Genomic DNA, 24885 nt, shown 5'->3' on the forward strand with positions numbered 1-24885 from the left:
AGATGGCTTGTATAAGTAAAATTAACACAAACATTTTCTAGGTATGATTTGATCTGTAACTGGGCAGAATTAAGACAGATGCCACTCAATTTCAGTTAAAAAGTCAAAGCTTCACTGTAGTTCAAATAAAAAGTCAAAGCACACAATGTATTAAAAAAATGATAAAACCATCTTAACCTGACTTACATCCATGTTCCATTAATCGTATTTAAGACAAGGAGACCAGAATATTAATGTTAGGTCTATAAAGTTATCTTTTGTTTGTAAACTAAAAAGGGCACCTCAGAAAAAAAGTGGCAGATTTCAAAATGGCTTAATACTTGTGACAGCTATCAACTGTGCCAGGTATGAGATCCGTATGATTCAGAGACACAACATAAAGCTAAAATGATCTCAAACTAGCTGCATTATTTATGTATATTTTACCAATTATACAAAACTGAAATGTTTTCTTTGAAAGCTACTGGAACTGTAGGTACTGCAATGTATGAAAGATGTTGAGAAATAGAAAAAAAATCAGCACTATCTTAGACTTGAAATTTAGTTGCACATTTATACAATTCAAAACCTTGGATTTTAACTTTATTCACTCCTTTGAAAAATACATTCCTCATTAGTTCTTTTAAACACAAAATTACTGGCCGCTACAGCAAAAAGACTGAAAATCTAAAAAGAGAGACTAGTCTTTTGACTACACAAAGAGCCAGAATGTAAAGATTCTGTTTTTTTTCTTAAGGAAAAAGAAAACTGATTTCCTCTCAAACACATCATTCAGTACCAAATGTAGTACCTGAAGTCCCAACATCAACTCACTGCTACATTTATTAAGCTGGAAGTATCAGACGCATGTACAATCGGATTATTCTCAGGCAATCCTAAGGATAAAGGTATTTTAGGTCTTTACCATACTTGATGTAGATGACTACAATTCATGATATTTCAACTCACTTAGAATTAAAGTTGTGTTTTATAAATCCCACTATGAATTGTGTTAGACAAAGGCAATAATTCTAGGAGGGGTTTATCCCACATCTATCCCAACTCACAATGATCAGAAATAAGAAACAGCTTAAAGAAAAGGGCTATTAAAAAAATCCCAAATATATCTAACATTCAAACATCCATAAATTTAGTGGTATGTTTCTTTTTGTACAATGGAAAAGTTATAATGCCCATATAATTTTGAAGTTATAGCACAATAAAAATTCCAGATAGCTTTACAGATTAAAGCGCGCGCGCACACACACACACACCCACCCTTCATATTACTTTAAGGTATATCTACTACTTGGCCATTACAGGCAATAACAAAACATTATGAGAGAATAACTAATACCATTCTATGGTGAGAATCCAAAAGCTAGTACCTCTCAACATATATCAACACAAATAAAATGAACTCTAAAACATGATGCCACATATCTGAACAAATTGTTTCTGTCACTTCAAATGCTGCCATGAATGGAGCAACTAACTGTATTTTGGGACAGTCTGCTTTTCATGGAACCCCTGTTTTCAATAGGCTATTAAAATACCTCAAAGGAAGAAAAATAATTACTCACTTTTTGGGGTCTTTGCTCATCAGTTACTAGGCTCAGTAGAAATATAAAGCTACGGTCTCAAATATTGAAAACAGGCAGTAATATAGATAAAGAACATTACTTTCTGAGATTATCTGATGACAGAAACAAAGTTGGCTGAATTCCTTCTCTATTAGAATAAAACACCCTAAAATAAACAAGCTTATTGGGAAAATAGATCATTGACATTTCATGGCAAATCATGTTAAATAAGGTCAAAGGGTATTGTTACAAAAATGCAGTATGTTTCTAATATTTTGTTTATACATACCACAAAACAGTAAGTTAAATGCAAAATAACACGTACTCATTTTTCCGGTGATCATCCAGTTTTTACATGGCTTTAGAAGAGAAAAAGTTTCTAAACTACATTCTCAAATGCAACAGACTAAAAAGCATAAAGTGCTCAATAGAGAAAAAACAAAATATTAAAATATGAAACATTTTGCATATAACAAGCAGAGTGGTTATAAAGGACATTTGGAAACTACTGCCTCGCTAAGCTTTCCACCCAAAAACGTGACCTTGATTCAAGGCAAGATGGACTGCTCTCAGAAGGCAGGAGTACCGCTGGACATAGAGGAAAACCTTTTCCCTTTGAGCTGCCTCATTTTTCTTACAGAAGTGGACTTTCAGGAACTGGTACTGAGAATACAACAATCACATCTGCACACAAAGGTAAAAAACTCAGGAATCTTCACAGTCTAATATTTGGCAAACAATCTGAACCTCTAGAAGGACTGTCAAGACGCCACATATATTACTGGCAATAGCGCTAACTTTACCTAAACGAAGAGTCCACCTATTTAAACCAGAGTAACTGAGCAAGGAACACCCTTGTCAATAGGCAAGGAAGTCTACTAGTACTTTGTCTTTGGAGAAGTTGGGGTGTAGAATTGAAGGCCATTAGTTCTCAAAGTCTCTCTGGTTAAAAGGCAGTCTTCTGGGGGTATGGATGGTGGTAGTGGTGGTGGAAAGTTCTAGACCTTGTGTTCTTTACCAACTGGCCTAAGCAAACTGATAGTGATCCTTGCGTTTGAAAATGTTATTTTTTAAAATGAAAATTAAATCCACCAAGTTATAAACAAGATTCTCCTTGTGTGTACAGAACTCAATGAAGAATTAAAAAGGTTTCTTTTTAGTCCTTGAGAATTGGCTTCTCAAAGTTCAATTATATAAGATGTGTGTGTGGGGTTAAGTCTTTGGAATCATCAAATTTACTGCAGCAAAGGAAATATACATTCTGAAGACTGACGTGGATGCTCAGGATGTCTTGGGCAACTTTATTAGTATCATTAGAAAAACGATACCTGCTACAATGAGATGGCAGGATGCAATGTAAGATGTTTTTTGGAATGGTCAGAAATACAGTTTGTCTGAATAAAATAAACTAGGCCAAATGAGGTATTTCTTATCCCTCTTTACGTATTTAAAAAATAAGGTTCTCACGTGTTCCCTCTCTAACATTCTTTAAAAAGTCCAGATTCAAATTTAAGTTTTAATGAATATATGATAGTGTTCATTTTTAAGAGCTAGTTCTAGAAACTACACTAATACAGTAACCACTACCCAAACGTGGCTACTGAGAACCTGAAATGTGGTTAAATTGAGTTGTGCTGAAAGTGTAAAATAGATACTGATTTTGAAGACTAGGTAGCAACAATCCCCCAACCCAAAAAAAACCCTAAATAACTTTTTATAATGATTACATGTTGAAATGATAACACAGCTATACTGGGTTAAATAGAAATATATAATTTAAATGAATTTCACCTGTTTACTTTTTAAATATGTCTGCTAGAAAACGCAAAATTACATGTTGCTTACGTTTATTTCTATTAGACAGCACTGTTCAAGAACATAAGAGCTCTGAAGCTGATTGGGATTAGAACCAAACCTATTTACCACTCTGTGCTTATTCAAGCATTTTCCTGGGATCATAATAAAAAACTAGAATCTTGGCAGCCTTCATCCCAATTCTGTGTTCTTATTAGAAATACTTATTAGAATTACTCCAGTAATTCTAGATTGTACAAGAGAAAAACCAAGAGCTTTTCTCACAGTGGTGAGATAGCTGCTCACTTTATATGCATTTTAGCAGGTAACTTCAGTTTCAAAAGACAAAAAGTATGAATCATAGTCCCAAATTAACCAAAGTATTGATCAAATTAACTTGTATATACTTTTACCATTCCATTTCCTTCTTGACGACAGCCCCAAACCTATAACTGCTAACGTACAGTTTGCCACAGGTATAAAATTTGAAGTTATCATTTAAAAGCAAAACCTTCTTGTACAGATGCCCAATCATGCAATTCTAAAATAAATTAAAAATATAGCTTTTGGCTGAAATATCTAGTCACGAAAATGGAAACATTTAGTAAGAAAATGTTTAAACACTGTAGGTTTTCAAAATGACCACTGACTGACATGAATTCAAAGTTCTAAATATTCTACATTCTAAAAATTACCTTCACATGCTTTTCCCTCTGAACATAACTACAGGGAGAAATATCTTTATCAAGCACCACCCTCTTGAGACTCAATTGAAAATTGTTCTCTACGGAGCAAAACTGTCGTGTGAAAAGATAGCATAATACCTCTTCCTGTAATATAAAAGTTTTAAGCTCTTCAAAGTACATCCAGATTTACTGTAATTTAAGGAGGTGAACAGTTTTTCCCAATTTTCCCCGTCTTTCAACTTCCTAAACTGTAACACTCTCAAAAAACTTTGCTGAACTATTGGACCTCCAAAATGAAAGTCTGAAAAAATTTATAACATTATAAAAAATGACTTCAAAATATAGAATAAATTGCAAGGCAAAAGGATTTACAAATTTTGGAACTATAATGCTTTTATTACCAGAATGTACGAAACACTGATCCTTTTATAATTCTGCAATACTGCCTCAGATTCCCAGTTTCAAAACAACTCATCTTTTAAATTTCCATAACATAATCATTAGAACAAATGATTTTGCTGCTGTTCACAGTAGAAGACAGTCTTTAGCTTTGATGGTTCAGACCTAATTAAACAGAAATGGCTAACTTTGGGCCTAAGATAAATGTGGTATAGAGAGAAGAGCACAGAACCCTACCAATACACATAAACCATACTCCATTCAAATAGTCCTGGGACCTCACTGAACGGACTTTCAAATAAGTAATTAAGCCTCCAATTAAAAAACATTTTAAAATGTACTATCTGATAAACTCAAAATACAAAAAATGCAGTATCACCAATTATGTGCATTTTCTAGGATTCATTTTAAAATTCAGGCTAATGTTTAACAACAGTATTTCAATTAAATTATGGCATTTGAAAAAGGTTACACTTCTGGGGAAGGAGCACATAAACATGATTTTTGGGAGGAGATATGTTTGGAAAACAACAGTAACGAATAATTAATATTGCTTTAACATTTCTAAAATCATATAAAAATGATCATCTTTGATTGCCATTTCAGTAAGTTTCGATACAGGGTATGTTACTGTCCACTTACTAGTAACCAAAACACACATAGAACAGACTTGTAACAAATATTCAGAATCAGTTCTTTTCATGAGATAGACATTTCTGAGACTTTAAGATTCATGTTTGAACATACAGTACTGCAATGTTGGCTACATAAAATAAAATAAATAGAAAATCTTTTTCAGAGGAAGCTCATTAATCAGAGGCTGTATTGCATTTAAGGATTTAACACTGGCTATATACAGGAGGGAAAGCATTTCACTTAGAAATACTTCACATTACTGGAGCTCTCTTTTTAATATGGCAACATATAGCAGCTTACCATTCTGATACTTAAAAATCAACAGGAATAGTGCTACTCTTTCATCCTTTGGTTCCCAGTGACAAATAATGCAGTAGTAACACCTCTGGTTTTCAGTTCCTCTTGAATGACATTTATTAACAGAGAGAAACTCGATGCTTTAGCTGAAATTTGGCAGCCCAAGAAGTGCACCAACTGCTCCAAAATATCCCTGCATAATTTAAAAGCAATTATTAATGCAGTGCAGCTTCTAAATGAACATGTAATATTAACCACTATTAAGAACACATACTTGTGTATAATCTACTTAAGAACATTGATTCAGAAAGCTACCAATTTGTGTCATCAGTTATGGTAAAAAAAAATTTTTTTTAAACTGTATTCTCAATATATACAACTTTTTTTTTTGTAACTGAATTCCATGTTTAATTGCTCAATATTTCAATCAACAGTCTACTTTAAACAATCTAAGTTTTCTGGTAGTGTATATTCTTCATATATTACAAATTTGGGGTTGACCAATAAGTTTGTTCAGGTTTTTCCTTAAGATGTTGCAGAAAAACCTGAACAAACTTTCTGGCCAACCCAATACATATATATGTATATGTTTTTGTATTATAATTGAAGCTAAGCATTTTCTAGTTAATTATATATACCTTTGAAATACATATTTTTTTTATAAAGAGTGGCTGTTAGACACTAAAACTTCTAGGACTATTGCAATTCTGGCTCCCCTCCCCTTTCCTGAAGAAAATTCCTTTGGCTCTGCCTGCCATTCCCACAGCACAGGACACGCCAGGTGGAGCTGCACAAGAGTACACATTCTGACCTCTACAGCGAGAGCAGTGACAATGACACATCATGGAAGCTCGTAAGAGCAGAACAAATACTCAGAATCTGTATTATTAAAATGCTTAATAAAATATTCACTTGACCACAAATAATTCAAGCTAAGTTTACTTAATCCAAAACATTTTGTGAACTGATACTTGCTCCAATCAGAATTTAACTGGATATTGTGATCGAATAGGAAAAAAAAAATCTCAAAGAATAAACTCCGAAATGTTAACAGTGGTTACCACTGGAGGTGGGGGTGAGGCTGTGGTGGGAGGATTAAGGAGATTTTCATTGCTAAATCATATATATTTTTATTGTTCATATTTAACATTTGTTCTCTTAGGGGAGGACAAAAAAAGAAAGAGGGAATTCCCTGGCGGTCCAGTGGTTAGGACTCTGTGCTCTCACTGACAAGGGCCCGGGTTCAACCCCTGGTTGGGGAGCTACTACTAATATCCCACGTGAGGCACGGCCAAAAAACAACAATAAAAAACAAAACAAACAAACAAAAGAAACAAAAGAAAACAATTTAACAAAACAAACCCACTAAGTACACAAGCAGCCCCATTATTTAATGAGCTCACAGACCTGATACTGCTCTCTCTTTTTCCGAAGAACTGTGAGCTTCTCATCTTAATGGGATGTCTGCCAGGTTACAAAAATGCCCACCCCCTAACTCAAACTGAAGTGAGGGAATCAATATACTATTTACGTAAATCGCAGTTTTATACTTCACTTATAAAGTACCTGGCAAGGAACAATATGTGAAACTGCATTTAAAAGCATGCTATTAAAATTCACAAAACTTTATTTTCGTATCATACCTCATGCTCTAGAAACAATGCTTTCAGTTGACCTTTTGACCAATAATCCAGTGCATATGCCAAAAGTTTCATCGAGAGAGTATTGACACGTAAAAAGTTTCCAACAAAGACAACTCTGTTTATTTTCTAAAAGAAAAGAACAAAGAAAATGACTTGAAAAAAGAATTATCAAGTAGATTTTACAATACAATACAGTTTATAAGATCTCTACTTACAAATATAAACAACTACTACCTTTTTTTAGTGCCTACTACATTCCTGGTATATGCCTTCATAATCCTGAATATTTAAAAATTAGTTTAGGACATGTCACTACACTTGTCAAAACCCATAGAATATACACTAAGAGTGACCCCAAATGTAAACTATGGACTCTGAGTGATGATGTGTCAATGTAGGCTCATCGATTTTAACAAATGTACCAAACTGGTGCTGGATATTGACAGTAGGGGCGGCTGTGCATCTAGGGGGTCAGTGAACTCTGTACCTTCCACTCAATTTTGCTGTGAACCTACAACTGCCCTAAAAATTAACGTCTAATTTAAAAAGAAAAGTTCTGGAAAGACCCTAGTTAAATGATTATAGATAGACTTGTTTTTGAAAATGGCCAATAAGTAATACATTTAGCAAAGAAAGTAATTTGGAGAAATATCACTGATGAGATAAAAGGAGACAAACCAAGGAAAAGTATTTTAAACGTGTTTAGGATTAAAAACAAGCTGTAAACTTGGTCAGCATTTTGCAGTTTATGCTCAGTAATGACACAGAAACCGTGGACTTTATCTATAGCACTGGAGAGCAAAACTGACTGGGATACTGGCATGCCCACCCAACCCCTAGGGCTTCCAGATGGAGCAACTAATATTTGTTTTGAATCTCCAAAAAACCTATTTCTACTCTCACAATAATGTAAGTACTTCTGAGTATACATTTTTGCACACTGCGTTTGAATAGCGTAAACTATGGCCTTAATTACTGTTAAGTCAATTGGCCAGTGAAAATCTGGACCTACAGGGGTAACAAAAAAGATCCCAGATTACTGTCTGCCCCCTCAAAGTGAAATATTTCCCAAAACTAGGTTAAAATGCCTGCTAGTGGCTCCCTCAACTAACTTACTACACTGTTATTAAGAAACTTCAAAGATAGTATTCTAATTTTGAATTTAGAGTAATTCACAGGATTAATTCGAGTCTTTGCACAGTTGTTCTCTCTGCTGGAGCCTCCCTTTCCCCAAATATCTGCACCCATGATTCTCTCACCTCCATCAAATCTTTGCCTAAGAGTCACATTTTCAACAAAGCCTTCCTTTAACTACACCCAGTTACTCAGTAATTTGTCCTCTGCCACTCTCTGGTCTACTCTCCATTCTCTTCATCTTGTTTAATTTTCTCCTTTTTAAAAACAGCATTTATCACCTAATACGGAATAATTTACTTGTTTACTACAACACTAGAATGGCTGTAAGCTCCACAAAGTCAGGGATCTTTGTTGTCTTCACTAATTTATCTCAAGTGCTCAGAACAAAACCTGGCACATGGTACTCTGTAAATATTTACTCAATGAATAAATGAATGAGTGAACAAATGAAGAATTCCTTTAAAAAGTAAAATTCCCAACACATTTATAAAGTATTTGATATTTATAAAAATTAAATGGGCAAATACCTCTATTACACAAAGGCAAAACTGTATATACAGTCTTCTTCAAATAAAATAAACCCAATTATGAGGTAAATCTAGCAGGACATGCTTTTTATAAGTATACATCATTCAAATTTCATGTGAAGAACGGTCTCAGTGCCTTCATAGCCCTGTACAATGCTGCTTGATCCATATGCAACAAGGCAGCACTGTAAAGAAGCCGAGGGCAGTGAGAAAACTTCCAAGTACTTAACTAATCAAAGGTAACACTAGCAGGAAAAAAATACCCACCCACTTTCAGTAGTAAGTTACCTCAAAACATCTTGTTGTTTACATAGAATTTTTGTTTGACAACTTAAAGATATTTAGGTTGTATATTTCTGAAAAGGTTTCTGGATAAATATGAAATGTAAATTATCTCTTTGTCCTATTTCCGGTTTGAATTATCTGCTACTTTCTTTAAAGGTAGTATCACAATTGGATAGGTAACATATATTAATGAATCTTGGGATTTAATGGATTAAGAGATCTCGATCCTATGAGGCCTCCTTAAGGAATACGAAGAAGCCTGCTACATGTACATAAAACTCCAACTCACATTTTTCATATAATTAATTTTTTTTACCTCATTAACAGCACACATTCGTGCCACAGAACCAATGTTATTGGTGATAGTAACTAATGTAGCTCTTGCTAGATCTTCTTTACTAACAGATTCTCGCTTCTCCTTATAAATCATATTCCCAAAACTGCAGAGAAATGAAAAACAAAATCAAATCTGCTGATAACAAACAACATTTCATACATTTTGAGAATACAGCCTACAGATAAATCTACACATGTATAAAATAAGGTATACATGTACAAGGTTACTTCCTGACCCAATGAACTCCACGTAGGAAAATACTGGGAACACCCAAACATCTATCAAACTATAATACATTCATACAGTGAAATACCATGAAGCTGTTAATAAAAAAAAAGGGGGGGGGGAGAAAGGAAGGAGGGAGGGAGGAAAGGAAGGAAAAAGAGGAAGACAGAGGGTAGGGAGGGAAAGGATGAGGGAAGGAAGAGGGGAAAAAGAGAGGGGGCGGGCAGGCAAACAGACTAGGATATACTGCTGTTGTAGACTATACAGTCCTCCCTCTTATCCATGGGGGATTGGTTCCAGGACCTTCCCTGGACACCAAAATCTCTAGATGCTCAGGTCCCTTGTGTAAAATGATGTAGTATTTGCATATAACCTAGGTATATACTTTAAATCATCTCCAGATTACTTAATAACACTTAATACAATGTAAATACTATGTAAATAGTTGCCTGTGTACAGCAAATTCAAGTTTTGCTTTTTGCAACTTTCTGGAATTATTATTTTTCCAAATATTTTCAATCCAAGGATGGTTGACTCTGTAGATGCGGAACCATGGATAAGGAGACCCGACTATACGGTATACTATATAATGGTATATAAATGTTACCTTCTAAAAGTTACCTTCTGTAAGGGGAGGATAAGGATATTTATTTGTATTTGTATAGAGAAACACTGGAAGGATACTCAAGAACTAATAAAAACAGTTTCCTATAGTGCATTCAGGGGAGACTTCTTGATGTATATTTAATTTTAAAACGACATCAATGTTCAAAACTTAGAACTAAACTGGGTAAGAGGAAGCCCCTTACAACTTCCTGATACACTGCTTTCTAAAAACTAAGCAAGCTTCCCTGGTGGCGCAGTGGTTGAGAGTCCGCCTACCGATGCAGGGGACACGGGTTCGTGCCCCGGTCCAGTAAGATCCCACATGCCGCGGAGCGGCTGGGCCCGTGAGCCATGGCCGCTGAGCCTGTGCGTCCGGAGCCTGTGCTCCGCGACGGGAGAGGCCACAACAGTGAGAGGCCTGCGTACCGCAAGAAAAAAAAAAAAAAAAACCAAAAAACCTAAATAAGCAACTTTAATTACAATGTAAATGTTAAACTTACCTAGATGCTACAGCCCAACCAGGCAGACCAAATCTTTCATAATCTCCTCCGTAAATATCACGGACCAGCTTGTCAGCTTGGGTGCTGTCACCTTTGGATGCCATTTCAAGAGCCTCTTCAAAACTTTCACAGCCAGTCAATAAACTACATAAACCAAGAAAGGTACCCCCTCCAAGGCTAAAGAAAATAAAGAAACTTGGTAAGTTGCATTTACACACTGTATTCTTTCTCCAAAGTAAAAGGATGGAGCACTCATTTATTCAATAAACACATGGATAGATATTGCTAAACCTAAGAAAAGCACATAGCAAAACCAAATTTGTCAAATCAAAGAATAAACCAAAGGAAAAAAAATGTCATCGTGTAAACAACATGACACAGAAGACCTTTTGTATCTTCTAGTATCTTCACCTGATACCTTAACACTTTGTAATTGCTAAAAATAAATGTTTTTGTGGGCATGAAAAAGGAGTGCTAAAAGTTAATACTGTACAAATTAAAAGGAGAAAAATTGTAATTCTAAATGGTTTCCAGGAAACAATTCTGTGAAAGGCCTATTTACTTAGCCTGGTAAGGCTGAAATCAACTCAATGTGATACATTAACATTTACATGACTCCAGTGTGAATACAGTGAGGACATTTATGTCAGGTTGGTCATCATGTTAAAGACAGAAATTAACTTGGTTCTATTATTCTTTTGGATATGCTCACAAAATGAAATTATGCCACTCTAGCCCCTAAAATCAAAACCTTTGCTCCCTAGTCTCACCTAAATTTCTAACAGGTTCTATTCCTGAATCACTGTTGGAATTTAGACTGAATTTCTGTCTTTTTGAATTGACTGAAGTAGGTAGTACTTCTCTGTAATTCTTTGGCATAGAGTTTCAATGGAGGTAGACTTTTCAGCCACCACAGAAATAAAATACTAATTAAATTTAAGTATTATTCAAATAGGAGTACTACATTAAAATTAAAATGAGTTTTTTTCAGGACTTCCCTGGCAGTCCAATGGTTAAGAGTCTGTGCTCCCAACACAGGGAGCACAGGTTTGATCCCTGGTTTGGGAACTAAGATCCCATATGCTGCAGAGCGTGGCCAGAGTTTTTCTCACAAATCAATCTAATTTAAAGCATCCTTAAATCTTTCTTCCCCAATTAAGTAAATAGGAGCCTCCAGCTTCCTTAAAAGGTGATAAAGTACATATTGGAATCATAAGGAAAAATTTTAAATCTCATTTCACATTCATATTCCAGGTATTAAAGAAAAGAGTTCATGTTAAATTCATCCTATATGAATTTATTACAATGTTGCCGAATACTCCACTTAAGTGTGAATCACATAAGAATGTTTCAAGCTTTAGGCTTAAATATATCTATATAAAAATGAGAAAAATGCTTTGGAAAATTAAAATGTTATTGGAATCACTCCAGCTAAAAATTCACTCTTTTCATTATGGAAATTTTGATGCCAAATGATGCTAACCAAATATAAACATTGAATGATTTTAGCTTGAGTCTACACACATGCCTTATAAAAAAGTATTATCTGCAACACTTTAACTTATACTTACACATCTACATTTTTAGCTGTTGCACAATACACATTAGATTTCACAATTTCTGTGTAGAAAACAATATGAATGTTGCCTTAAGAACAAAAAGGTTACTACCTTGTCCCAGTTACTCGTTTATAGTTGTCTTTGGAATGGACTGCTAAAATACTGACTCCCGAACCAATGTTTACTACCAGAAGTGGATAGGGATCATCCAGGTTGAAAGGCATCTTTTGGCATCTCTCAGGTTCTGAGGCATTAGCAAAATAATAGCACTCTGCTTGTCCATTGAAACTGACAGAATCTATATACAGCAAGCCCTTTACAAGGCAGTCAAGTTCATCCAGTTTGTGCAGGTGGAGGTTTCCAATCTGTAAAAACACACCAAAGCGAGTTTTATAAAGTGAACAAAGGAACGCATTCAAAATACTTGACTATGCCATATAATTTCCATGTACTTTACAAAACTTCAAAATCATTTACAACCCATACATTTTCACTTGTTTTCTTTTGTGTCAAAATCTCTTAGGGACTTCATTTAGTCCTGTGGTTCTCAGCGGTGGTGGTATTACTTCTAGAGGTGTTTTGGAAATCTGTGGGGACTTTTTAGTTTTCACAAAGATGGGGAGGAGGAGAGAATCAAACTAACATTTACTAGGCAGGGACTTGGGGTGCCAGACATCCGCAATGGGTGTGGCAGTTATGCAAAAAAAGAGTTAACCCTTCCCTGTATTACCTTTGAACATTACGACAGACATTTTTGTAGGCAGCAGTAGGAAAATTCATTTATAATTATCTGAGCCTATGTAAACAGGAAGTATTTTATCTGTATGTGTATAGACACAAGGTATTCTTTTTTTTTTTGCGGTACACAGGCCTCTCACTGTTGTGGCCTCTCCCCTTGCAGAGCACAGGCTTGGGACACGCAGGCTCAGTGGCCATGGCTCACGGGCCCAGCTGCTCCGCGACAGGTGGGATCTTCCCGGACCGGGGCACGAACCCGTGTCCCCTGCATCGGCAGGCGGACTCTCAACCACTGCGCCACCAGGGAAGCCCGACACAAGGTATTCTTTACGTGGTTTTAATACATACTAAATTTGCTAGAAACGCAACCACCACATAAAGTGAGGAAGTGTTGTACTTTTTACTGTTTGGAACTTTACCTTGTGTTGTTTAGCATCTTCGAAAGTTATGTCACAACAGCAATACCACTTATGGTATTTGATTCTCCAATAAAACATACCTTATCAATCTTAGCATTTGTGGCTTTAGAAATTAAGTTCAATCTATGTACATACAAACATCTAAATCTGACTACTTCACTATGCCCTCTTGTGTGATCATACCAGAGAATCTACCTACTGATATATAAATACCTTAATTTCCTGTCTTTATATTATAGTTTGGATACTAATGTGAAATTATTAAATTCATTTCAGGTTAGTAAAGAGTATATTATAAAATATTTACTATAAAAGATCTCAGCTTAGATAAGCTTTTCAATTCTCTAAGGACTTATTAGGTATCACTCCCCCTTGTGTTCCCATGGCATCTCTTTTCATAGCGATAGTATTAATTATAATGCATCGTACTTCTTAATTATAATGCACTGAACTTATAGTTCACTTAAATGTGTGGTCTAGGATACTGCACTCTTTGAGAGCTAAGTCTGTGTCTTATTACTAGCTGACTTCTCAGTGCCTAGCACAATACCTAACACAAACTAAATGTTCAAATATTAGCTTAATAAATGATTGAGCACCAACAAAAACAAATACTATAAAACTTCGTCACTAGAAAATATCAATACTTCTTAAAAAAAACTTAGAACCCCGTAATTTGAATACCAGTGTCTCCAAACAATGGCCAGGTGAGAGCTGGCTTCAAGGACACTGCTTTTGGCAAACACTAAATATCACGCATCCAAAAACACTGGTTTCGAATTTATGGTCAGATTACTCAATAAACTGAGTACAAATCAGTATTACTCATCATAAAATTTTTTAATAAAAACTACCCCAAATTACAAGGTATTCACTTCAGTAAGCCATATAAGTGATCGCTTATGTTCTAGATTTTCTTATGTGAATCTGAGAAACTAAATGGTCCACATGCATATTTTCAAGAAAAACAAATTGCAGTAAATCCAAGTATAAACTTTTTTTTTTCTTTTGCGGTTCGTGGGCCTCTCACTGTTGTGGCCTCCCCCGTTGCGGAGCACAGGCTCTGGACGCGCAGGCTCAGCGGCCATGGCTCACGGGCCTAGCCGTTCCGTGGCATGTGGGATCCTCCCGGACCGGGGCAGGAAGCCATGTCCCCTGCATCAGCAGGCGGACTCTCAACCACTGTGCCACCAGGGAAGCCCTAAACTTTTTAATCTTTATTCTAATGAGAAGGACTGGACACTTGGCAAACCCCTACTAGCACAGAAACCGACGCTTACATAATCCGCCTGCCACATCCAAATGACCCCCTTCAAGACAGAAACATGGTAGGGTCGATGGTATAAAATCCAAGGAAAAAGGGCTAATAGGGACTTTCATTCAGGTGTCTATTAATCAAAAGGTACAGGTTTCAGTTAGGGTTTGGGAAGATGGTGGCCTTAGGAGAGATGGCTGGATAATACTCAAAAAAACAAGCAAACACAGGAGCATAATAGTGCAAATATTTCAAGCCCCATTTATATCTGGCTTTGCACACTGCCAAATTCACTGAAGTCTGCTTTTACTGTAGCTTTGTAGCAGTTCCTAAACTTAGCAGGTTTTACTCCATATTATGTACGACAGGCCCAACTCTGGCCAGTTTTTACTCATTGTATAAAGGTGTTTAAATGCTCCAATCAAAAGTAAGTCATGAATACATACTTCCCCTGTATCAGCAGGGGGAACTAGTCTAAGAAACATTATCAGACAGAAAACGAGCCTCATACTTTAAAAACTGAAGAGAATGGGTACCGATTTTTGCCTGTGAGCGAAATACCTACTGTGCGAAAATCTTTTTCAAACTTGTAAGCACCACCTCCTGTAGCACATAGCACCGTGTGTAATGTTGAGAAGTTTTTATCTCTTCCCATTTGGATAAAAGTAGGCAGGTCCTGGGTTGGAAATCTGATAAAGTGCAAGTTCCCTCTCCGGCCAAAAAGTGTTAAATCTTTCAGTTCAAGGTGTACATCCCGAATACCAGTGGATCCATAGGCTACATTAGAAGTCAGATATTTCCGGATACTTTTTAAGCTCTCAACTTCTTCTTGTTCTTCCTCTGCTGTGATATCGATAGGTTCAAAATATGAGAGCTTTACCAGAGTTCCGCCGATGTCCATGCCAAACCATGGGAAAGCTATGGATAAAAAATAAATAAAAATATATATCCTGATTTTAGAAATGCAAATTAGGACCTAGTTAATTAGCCACAAGCTTCATTTACCCTGAATCACGCATTCAGTCAATAATACTTTTGAGGTAAGACAAATCTATGTGAAACTCACCCTTTTCCTTTCAAAGTGTTATTCTGTGTATTTTCTCAAAACCCGTAACTCAGCATGCCTTCGGCTGGACCAGGGCCTTTTAATTCCTGGTCTGGTAGGCATTCCTTTTCATTTATTACATATTTATCATGTGCCCCAGGAGATTAGGAAAAATTTGGACCAATTTGGTTTTAATAATAGGTCATCACCTACGGCTTGAAAATGTTTCTAAGATTTTAATGTAATAAAATTGGCCTATAATCACTTCAAGTAACCCAAGGGAAAAGTACCTCCTTAAAAAGAACATTTTTTTCTTTGCTCATTAAACTTACTAGGCTTCTTTAGTGCATCTGGTTAATAAAATTAGCTGTTGATAACGCTGAAAGTAAATCTACTTGGAAACAGGCACATTTGGGGAGGTAGCATTATCTGGGTTTGGGACTTGGTGCTCTCTCACTAACTGGGCTATATGACATAGGAAAAGCCATTAACCTCTCAAATCTTAGTTTCCTTAAGGTCTGTTTCTATTCTCTGGGATCTTAATCATTATGATAGAGACTCAAAAATAATTTAATACTTAAGATACATAGATTACAAAATGCCTAACAACATGTATTTAACAGTTTATTATGTATAAGTTGTCAAGGAAATTTAGTTCCCTTTGTTTCTCATATATTGATATTTTACTTATTTGATATGTGTGTACCATTAGAAACCGGAAACATACGATTCAACAAGAAAAGATTCGGTACATTTCTCTATACAGGCACAATGCTTTTGTCACCTATAGATTTATATAAACAACTAAGATGCTGAAGAAACTAAATTTTCTCAGTTTTGTTGGGCAGCTAGCAATGGAGGCCATCTTAAATAAGTAAAACACTTTTATTGATATATATATTTTTTGGCCACGCCCCGAGGCTTGTGGGATCTTAGTTCCCTGAACTAGCGCCCTGCGCCCTGGGAGTGAAAGCGGGGGCTGCAAGGGAATTCCCAGTAACACACTTTTAAAATAAAGGAGAGGCCATTCAAGACTCACCTCACATCTAGCCTGTTAGATACGTCTATGTCTGTTCTCTTAGGGGTATCTGCTCTTAAAGGAAGAGTAACTGGAGATGCTATATTGCAGACCATGAACGTCTTGGTTACCTTAATATCCAAACTAGAACATTACAGGTCCCTTCTTTTGCACAGAGATCCTTTCAACTCGGCTGAGTTCTGGAATTCATTTCCTTATGCCAGAGAAATAATCACCATTCAAAAAGTATGGGGGAGGCAACAAGAACACAGAAGACACGTATTCTTAATTACGATCCACTCCTTTGATTTAGCAAGTGATCTAATTTCCAGTGCATTAAAGCAAATACTTATGCTTGTTATTTTGTCACTAAAATGAGAAGGGGAGGGGGCACAACACTCAAACTTTATTGATTTGTGATGGAAGTACAAAGTTATTAAGGACAACCAGAGGTCCACTAATACTTCCGTGAGGTAAGAAAAATACCACTTTCCAAAGAAAGCAGGCAAATATCTAAATCTATAGCTTTGCTGCTTCTGGCCAAGGGACAGGTTAAAAGTAGGTCACCAGTGCGTAAGCATCCTACTTCTTGCATACAGCCTAAACATTTCTCATTCTCTCGAGAATAAAACTCTCCACTGTCAAGGTGAGAAAAACGAACCAAAAATACATTTAAAGAACAACACATACCTTCCATAAATATAAATAAGTACTTTGATGATGGCAAATAAACATTACCTTCTACAGACTTTGAGCATTTCCTAGAATCTCTCATGATGTTTACGTGGACTTCCAAAAAAATATTAGCTCCTATTCTATTTCTCACCAGAGCCTAAGAGAACTGCCATTAGTTCCCCATAAGTAACAAAAATATCCAGAACCAGCATAAGCAGAGTGCTACCAAGAAATTATCTTTCCTACCAGGTAGATTAGGTGTGCAAAAGGAGAAACCCACATGCCTGATCACCTCTTTAGCCACAAGGGCAGACTGTTAATTTCTAACGAACTGCATTATAAAAGTTTGGTGTCTTGTTAAGTGTTGGTAAGAGGTAGCGAAGCTTTCAGGAGCTATTTAATTGCTAGTGGCCCCATGCAGATTTTAGCCCAAAGGGATCCTATGCCAAACTAGAATTTAATTGTTCTTGAGCAGAAAGAGAAACCAAATGCTGAAAATGTTCAGAAACATTGGTGGATTATTTTAAGGAACAGAATTCTAAAATGAGCATGTGCAATGGTCAATTCCAGATACTGTTCAAGTTCCCGAATAAAAGACAGTTCACTTTTCCCAATAATCATTCCGAATAAAAATGCTGTTTTAAAACAGACTAAGAAAATAAACCATACTCACACCTTCAGTGTTATAATTCCTCAGAAGAACTTCAGAAGATTTTCCCCCCCTTTGGTAAATTAGTTACATCTAAGAGAATATTAGAAACTATTACCTCCAACTGCACCTTACTACCCACTGGAAGTGATCATTCTTAAGTAATGACTCAATTTACAAACAGTTACATAGAAGCAAACGGCACACATATGCTACATACCTCTCTCTGGTCTTGACAAAAACTTCACATACCTTACTGCTTGGGTTAGCAAAGCAGACACCCAAACCTACACTGCACCAAATGAATAAATATATATACGTATATTTTAAAAATCCTTTATTATCACTCTATTAATCATGTTACATGCTCTACAGGTAAGCAAAACAGAGGCTGACCCTTACCTTAAAAAATCATGTCAGTTGAGGTACAGAGGAACACCACTGCTTAGATTTTTACTATTATTTAAGTAGCGTGAAAAACACAAGTAAAGGTAATGCAAACATTGCCACTGTTTGGGTTCTAGAAAAAAAATTTTCATTAGATTGTTTGACTTCATTCTTCTCCTGGAGTTGAATTAACACATAATTTCAAATGCTCATCTTTTAGTTATACAATTTAGAGGGTGAAACCAATTCCTTTTCTTATTTTCTGGTTAAATACAGGCATTTGGTTTATAGGCTGGTATATACTAGTGATGTATCAAAAAGCAATGTTTTCTAACACTTGGGTGAGTAACTGTAAGAAAATGTGTGAAGCCAAAGTCACTTGTGTAACTAGTATGAGATACAGTTTTTAGTTACTAGTGCTGCTCTAAGGATTAAATGACGCAATGCATGTAAAGGTAGTGCTTACATACAAAGTGCTCACTAAATTTATGATTATAAAAAAAAGAAACCCTACGCAAGAACTCAAAAACAAGTGTGTCTTTAGCTAAACTGAGTGGTTTGAAACATCAGAAATAATACTTTCCAGTTATATATATATATATTTCCATGACAGTTCATAGTTGAAATACTTTCTTTCCCACATGCAAAAGAACAAGATGTTCTTTATTTTTACTGTAAAGAGCTGAGTAGACAGTAAAGTCATCTTTTACATATAGGAAACTGGAAATGTTATTTCAGACTTCTAAATCATATTAACTGACTGGTTTTTCAGCATAACTCTTTTAACATTAATGGTCTCACAGTGTACCCCAATATATTAATAAACAAATTACTTCTAAAAAATAGATGTTCTTTTATTTCTCAACCTAAAGTTTATTTTATAAACTCTTAATTATCATCTTTACTAGATATGAAACACCTTTGCCAGAGATGGTATTCACACCTGATTATAAGTTTGCCCAAATCCAAGTAATCAAATCGCTGTCAAGGCAAAAATAAAATAATACCATAAGGGTCAGAATATGAGCTTGTCATAGTTAAACTCATTCTACTAAATGGAAATTCCAACACAAGCAGAGAAAACCTATGTGTTGAGGGAAGATGTCCAACTGTTCTACATTACTGCATCTGTTCAAGATTCATTTAATTCACCAAATGTACAGTAAAATAGTAGTATTTCTGTATTACTCTCTCATTTTAAGACTTCACATCAGTATTTCATAGACTCCTGAACGAGAACTCTTTAGCTATCTTTTTTTTTTTAAAATCATTGTTTAAAACAATGTTTTAACTGGCAGATAAAACTACCAGATCAGAAAGGTTTGTGCTTCTCTAAGTATTTAGACTACGCCCTACAGGTGCAAAAGAAAGAACACAGGACTATGAGTCAGGTGACTTAGGGCCCTGAACCTCAGTTAGCAGAGTTGTAAAAGGTGTACAAGTTGTACAAGATGCAGCCTTGTAAAAGTTACTCTGGGGCTCAGTAAGTTCAGTTTTCCCCAGCAGTAAAATGAGAACCAAATTATCTCACATTTAAATAACAACAGTTTCTGGAGTGCTTTGGTATGTTGCCTCCCCGTGGAGGTTTTCACGACCGGACGGGCGGGCGGGAAAAGAATGTATCAGGGCTCCCGTTCTATAGCCAGAGATTTCCTAGAACTGTTGGGAGGATCACACAACACTGCAAAATGGCAAAACACCAATACAATTCTAAGACAGAAGCATGCATCCCGCATTCCTAGTCGCTCTGGAAGAATGAACTTCAAGTATCACAATCACAACGGCTGAGTGATTAAATAAGCCATTCACAGGAATAAAAGGTTTTTAAAAGGCTAAAAATAAAAGGAAGCAAATAAAAGTTGATCTACTCTCTTTCAGTATGGAAAGTTTTTTTTTTTATAAGTATAGGTTATAGATAGTCGTAGAAAAATCTCTACGGGTAGTCACCAAAAGATTAATAGTGCTTAGCTCTCAGTGGCGGGAATACGGATGACTTTGATCTTTTTATCTGTTTTTTAAAAAACAAACATGAACTAGTTGTTATTCTAAACAAGTCACGGCACTTACCCACCGGTAGGTTACATGCCGTGTTTAAAAGTTCTAATTATAACAACAGAGACAACTCCCAGGAACCCACCGGGATTTCAAGGACACAAGCAGAAAGCTCAGAAATCAGTTTAAAAAAATTAAAAAAAAAAAAAAAGTGGTAAATGTCCCCGCGCAACTTGACATCTGTGACAACCCATTTTCAACTTGACTTCAGAGGAAGCTGATAACTCTGGTCTCTTGCCTGCCAAACCCCAGAACAAAAATTCCCCCTTGCACCTCCCAGCTTTCGAGGAGGAAAGGCTAGGGGGCGGCAAGCGTTCGTCAACCGAGCGTAGGGGGATGGGAGGGAGCCTCGAACCGGGTGCTGCAAAGGTTCCTCCGCCCCCATCCCGTGCTGGGCGACGGCTGGGAGCGACCGGCTTCGAAGCAGGCCACCACAACAAGGGGCTTCCCGATGTGGCCCAACTTGCTCTCCCACCCGACGAGCCCAAGCCCCCATCTTACAGGGTTTCTTGGCATCCTTGATCTTCATGGCGTCGGCCTGAGGGGCGAGAGGCAGCCTCGCGTACGGCGCGCAGAGGGTTGCGGGGGAGACTCCGGAGGTAGCTGGGCCGCGCGGGGAGGCCCGGCCGGTTCCTCCCCTCGGGCCGGGCGGGGCGGGCCAAGGGCGGGGCGGGGGCGCCTGAGATTAGGCCCCGGCCCAGGGGGCGGCCCCCCCCACCCCCGCGAGGGGCGGCCGGGACCGAGCGAGCAGGGGAAGGCCGCCGGCCTCGCCGCTCCGGGGCCCCCCGCCGCCGCTCCAAACAAAAGGCCCCGGTCCCCCGAGCCGCCGCCGCCGCACTGAGAAGCAGCCCGCCCAGGTCCAGCGCCCACGTGACGCGAGGGCCCCCTCTCTTCGCTCTCCGCCCGGCTGCTGGGGATTGTAGTTCCCCGGGTCGCAAGGCCCAGCTCTCAGGCTGCAGCCTTACAGATGGACTACAAAACCCAGGACGCATCGCGGGCCCTCCTCCGAGGCCCCTCCGCTTTCGGAGATGGCCTCAGAGTGGTCCCAGAGAGAAGGGGGCGGGGCCTTAATCACGCCAGCGACGGGGCTACCAATGGTGGCTGATGTGGGCGGGCTCCCGAACCCTAGAGCTGAAGCCTCGCACCGTCGCCGAGGGAGAAGGGGAAGGCAAGTCTTTGCTGGTACTATCATGGCGGTTCTGCAAGTCGCAGACTTTGGAGGCAGAAAACCTGGTCAGTGTGCCAGGGAAAGCGGTAAATACAGGGCTCTAGAGCCGCTCTTTAGACAGACCAGTGAATACATTTGTAAATTAAAGTCATTCACGAAGGAATCCCCTTGCTTAATAGAGACACCGCGAGTGCTGGAGTTGGAATGATGATGATAGTAATGGCAATAGCAATAATAGGTAACATTTATTGAATGCTTACCAGGTCCCAGGCACTCTGCTGAGCTCTTTTGGGGAATTATTTGATTTAATTAAGTAACTTTGTGAAGTGCGTGCAATTATTATCTATCACTCCTTTTGAAGATGGGACAGGAACTGAGAAGTCACTTGGGAACACATGCCCTTTGCCGCAGTTCCTTGGTCCCCTCAGGGGCCCTGTAGCCCAGCTCCCTCCTTCCAAAGGGGAAGTTGATCCCCAGAAAAGAAAATTAGGTGCTACAGTTCTCCCTCCTTTCCCTGTGCCTGCTAGATTCTGAGTTCTCTAGCTGGAATGGGAAGGGACAGCACTGGGAGCTCTTCTCCTGGCCTCCCCTCCCCCAATTAGCTGACCAGGAATTTAGTGACTTTGGCAATAGATGGTTTGAGAGTTGGCAATGGAGGATTGAGCCTTATTGCACCTTCTTTGTGGAGGATATGACAAGGATTGTGAATAAGAACCGGAAGGGACACAAACGATCATTTAGGGAGCATGAACAAAGAGCTAGCTTGAAATATAATGATTGAAATATAATGATTAAGAGCTTAAACTTGAATTCACATCTTGGTTCTGCGATTTGGTTATAAATTTGGGCAAATTACTTCATCTCTCTGATTCTCATTGGGAACGATGATGCCTACATCTCATGGGATTGAGATGAAGATTGAGTTGAAAGAAGGCATATAAAGTGCTTACCTCGTTGCCTGTCGTAGAGATAGTGATCAGTAAGTGATGGCTATGTTTTTATTGTCATTGTTATCCTTACTGTAAAGATAAGGGAGAAAGATTAAGTATCTAGACTGTTTGTCCAAGGTAATTATTTAGGATTGGACCTGAGGTCTGATTGGTGCTTTATGGTTCCTTACCTTTTGTTATTTTGATCTCAGTTTCCACATTTGTTATTTAGAAATACATTTTTATTTATATTTTTTATAGAAACATTCTTCTGAGCTCCCAGGTATGTGACCTGATAACTTAGAACCCTGAGCGGTAGACTTAACTTTCTTTTCCTCTTATTTTCCCCAAGTCATTCCATCCCACACAGAACACTCGATATTCTTGAATGGTCCTGTTTTCCCACGTTTTTTTGGAGTGAGAGCCATGACTTCTGATTGACTTGGCTTCAAAGAGTGTTCACTATCTCATATGATTCACCCGCTGCTTAAGTCTCGTGTGCAACCCTGTTGTCTACCAACAGATATTCCTGCCTCATTTGGTAGCATCTGCTTGGAAGTCAAAGGGGAAGGGATACCTGTGCCTTGTAATAGGCTGGCCATGAACCAAGAGGAAAGTGAGCTGGAAATGAGAGCCATAGGAATTTTTTTTTTTTTTTTTTTTGCGGTACGCGGGCCTCTCACTGTTGTGGCCTCTCCCGTTGCAGAGCACAGGCTCCGGATGCGCAGGCTCAGCGGCCATGGCTCACGGGCCCAGCTGCTCCGCGACATGTGGGATCTTCCCGGACCGGGGCACGAACCTGTGTCCCCTGCATCGGCAGGTGGACTCTCAACCACTGCGCCACCAGGGAAGCCTGAGCCATAGGAATTTGGGTAAGTTTTTTGTTTTCGTTTTTTTGGCCGCGGGGCACGGCTTGTGGGATCTTAGTTCCCTGACCAGGGATTGAACCTGGGCCCATAGCAGTGAAAGCGTGGAGTCCTAACCACCGCACCGCCACACCAGGGAATTCCCTTGGGTAAGTTTTGGACACAGGCTTTTGCTAGTTTCTGTGGCCATACATGGATAACTTAGTTTAATTTAGCTTCAGTGTTAGGCTTGCACCTGTGTTGTCATGTGTGAGAAAAACACTGACCTTCAAATAGTGAGAATCCTAGCCTTAGATCAGTCATGGAATTTCTGTATGACCCTGGGAAAGTCCTTTCTCCGCTCTGGGTTCAAGTTACACATCTGTAAAATGAAACAATTGTTTGAGATTTCTTCCATCTCTGAATTGAGGTTCATTAACGTATGCCTCTTTTTTAGGAGCAGTAGGAGATGAGTTCAAGTTTTCCCCAGTGTTACTGAAACTGACAGGTCATCATGCTTCAGTTTCTGGCCAGAATCTTTCTTCTGCAGCCCCTGTTGGCTATCAGCCCTAATCCCTCCCTCCAGCACTGTCTGGTGAACTGCATTTTCTCTCTTCCCTAGCATGTCCTCAGAATCCTTCCGGCAGAGTGAGTGCAGGAGCTGCAAAGAACATCTAAAGGGTCCAAGGGAAGTTCTTGATCTGAGCACTTCCTGTCTCAATATTTATTGTCTACCAAACACAGTTAATCCGCCCCATCTTGCAGAGTGACAGAGGAGACCTGACACCTGCTCATTTTGCTTTTACTGAGTGGGTCTCCCTGGAGACAGGTGGTAGATTGTACCTACTGATGACGGTGAGGTCTCCTGGTATGAAGAAAACACACACACACAAACACACACACATTCTAGCTTCAAAGCCCAGACCAAGCTGGTAACAATGGGTTCTGTCTCTAATTAGATGGTCGAGAACATGCTCCAGTCAGTCCTTGAATCCACAGAATCAAACCAGCGTCTCATCGTGGGGAGCGTCATTAGTATGAGCGTCCTCGGCATCGTCATCATCATCACCATCACCATCACGCTAGTGGAAACACAGTTCTGTCCAACAAATAATAATTGAGCCTTGACTCTGTTCTGGAGACTGGAATACATGCCGGGGGAGAGAGAGGTAAGAAAGAGAGAAACAATAATCAGTAGTCAACAATTCAGTAAACGAGAACAGGCTGTGCTAAGTGATGTGAAGGAAGTAACCAGGTTGACGTGCTGGAGGGTGCCTGGGATTGCAGGAGAGGAGGAGGGCTGCACTTCAGCTTGGATGGTCAGAGAAGGCTTCTCTGAGGAGGCGGTGTATGAGCGGAGATCCCTGCAGATTGCTGGGGAGGACAGAGGTGTGGCTGGTACTGAAGGTCAGTTGGGTGGAGGGACAGAAGCAGTGCACGGGGAGTAGAGAGCAAGGGGTAAAGTGATCGGAGGTGGAGTTGCAGAGGTGGGCATGCTGGGCCTTGAGGACC

The 24885-nt window shown here is 38.5% G+C and overlaps 1 protein-coding gene across 1 annotated transcript; it reads right to left on the bottom strand.

Moving 5' to 3' along the window:
- Positions 1-4417: 4417 nt before the first annotated feature.
- Positions 4418-21275, bottom strand: PANK3 (pantothenate kinase 3). The gene is made up of 7 exons (XM_065873891.1): positions 20933-21275; positions 15171-15523; positions 12305-12558; positions 10635-10811; positions 9283-9406; positions 7018-7143; positions 4418-5567 (listed from the first exon to the last, which is right to left on the bottom strand). The coding sequence occupies exons 1-7, from the start codon at positions 20958-20960 to the stop codon at positions 5517-5519; spliced, it is 1113 nt and encodes a 370-aa protein (XP_065729963.1). The 5' UTR covers positions 20961-21275; the 3' UTR covers positions 4418-5516.
- Between the last annotated feature and the right edge of the window lie 3610 nt (positions 21276-24885).

This window comes from Phocoena phocoena, chromosome 3 (assembly GCF_963924675.1).
Source record: "Phocoena phocoena chromosome 3, mPhoPho1.1, whole genome shotgun sequence".
In the NCBI taxonomy this organism is placed as follows: domain Eukaryota; kingdom Metazoa; phylum Chordata; class Mammalia; order Artiodactyla; family Phocoenidae; genus Phocoena; species Phocoena phocoena.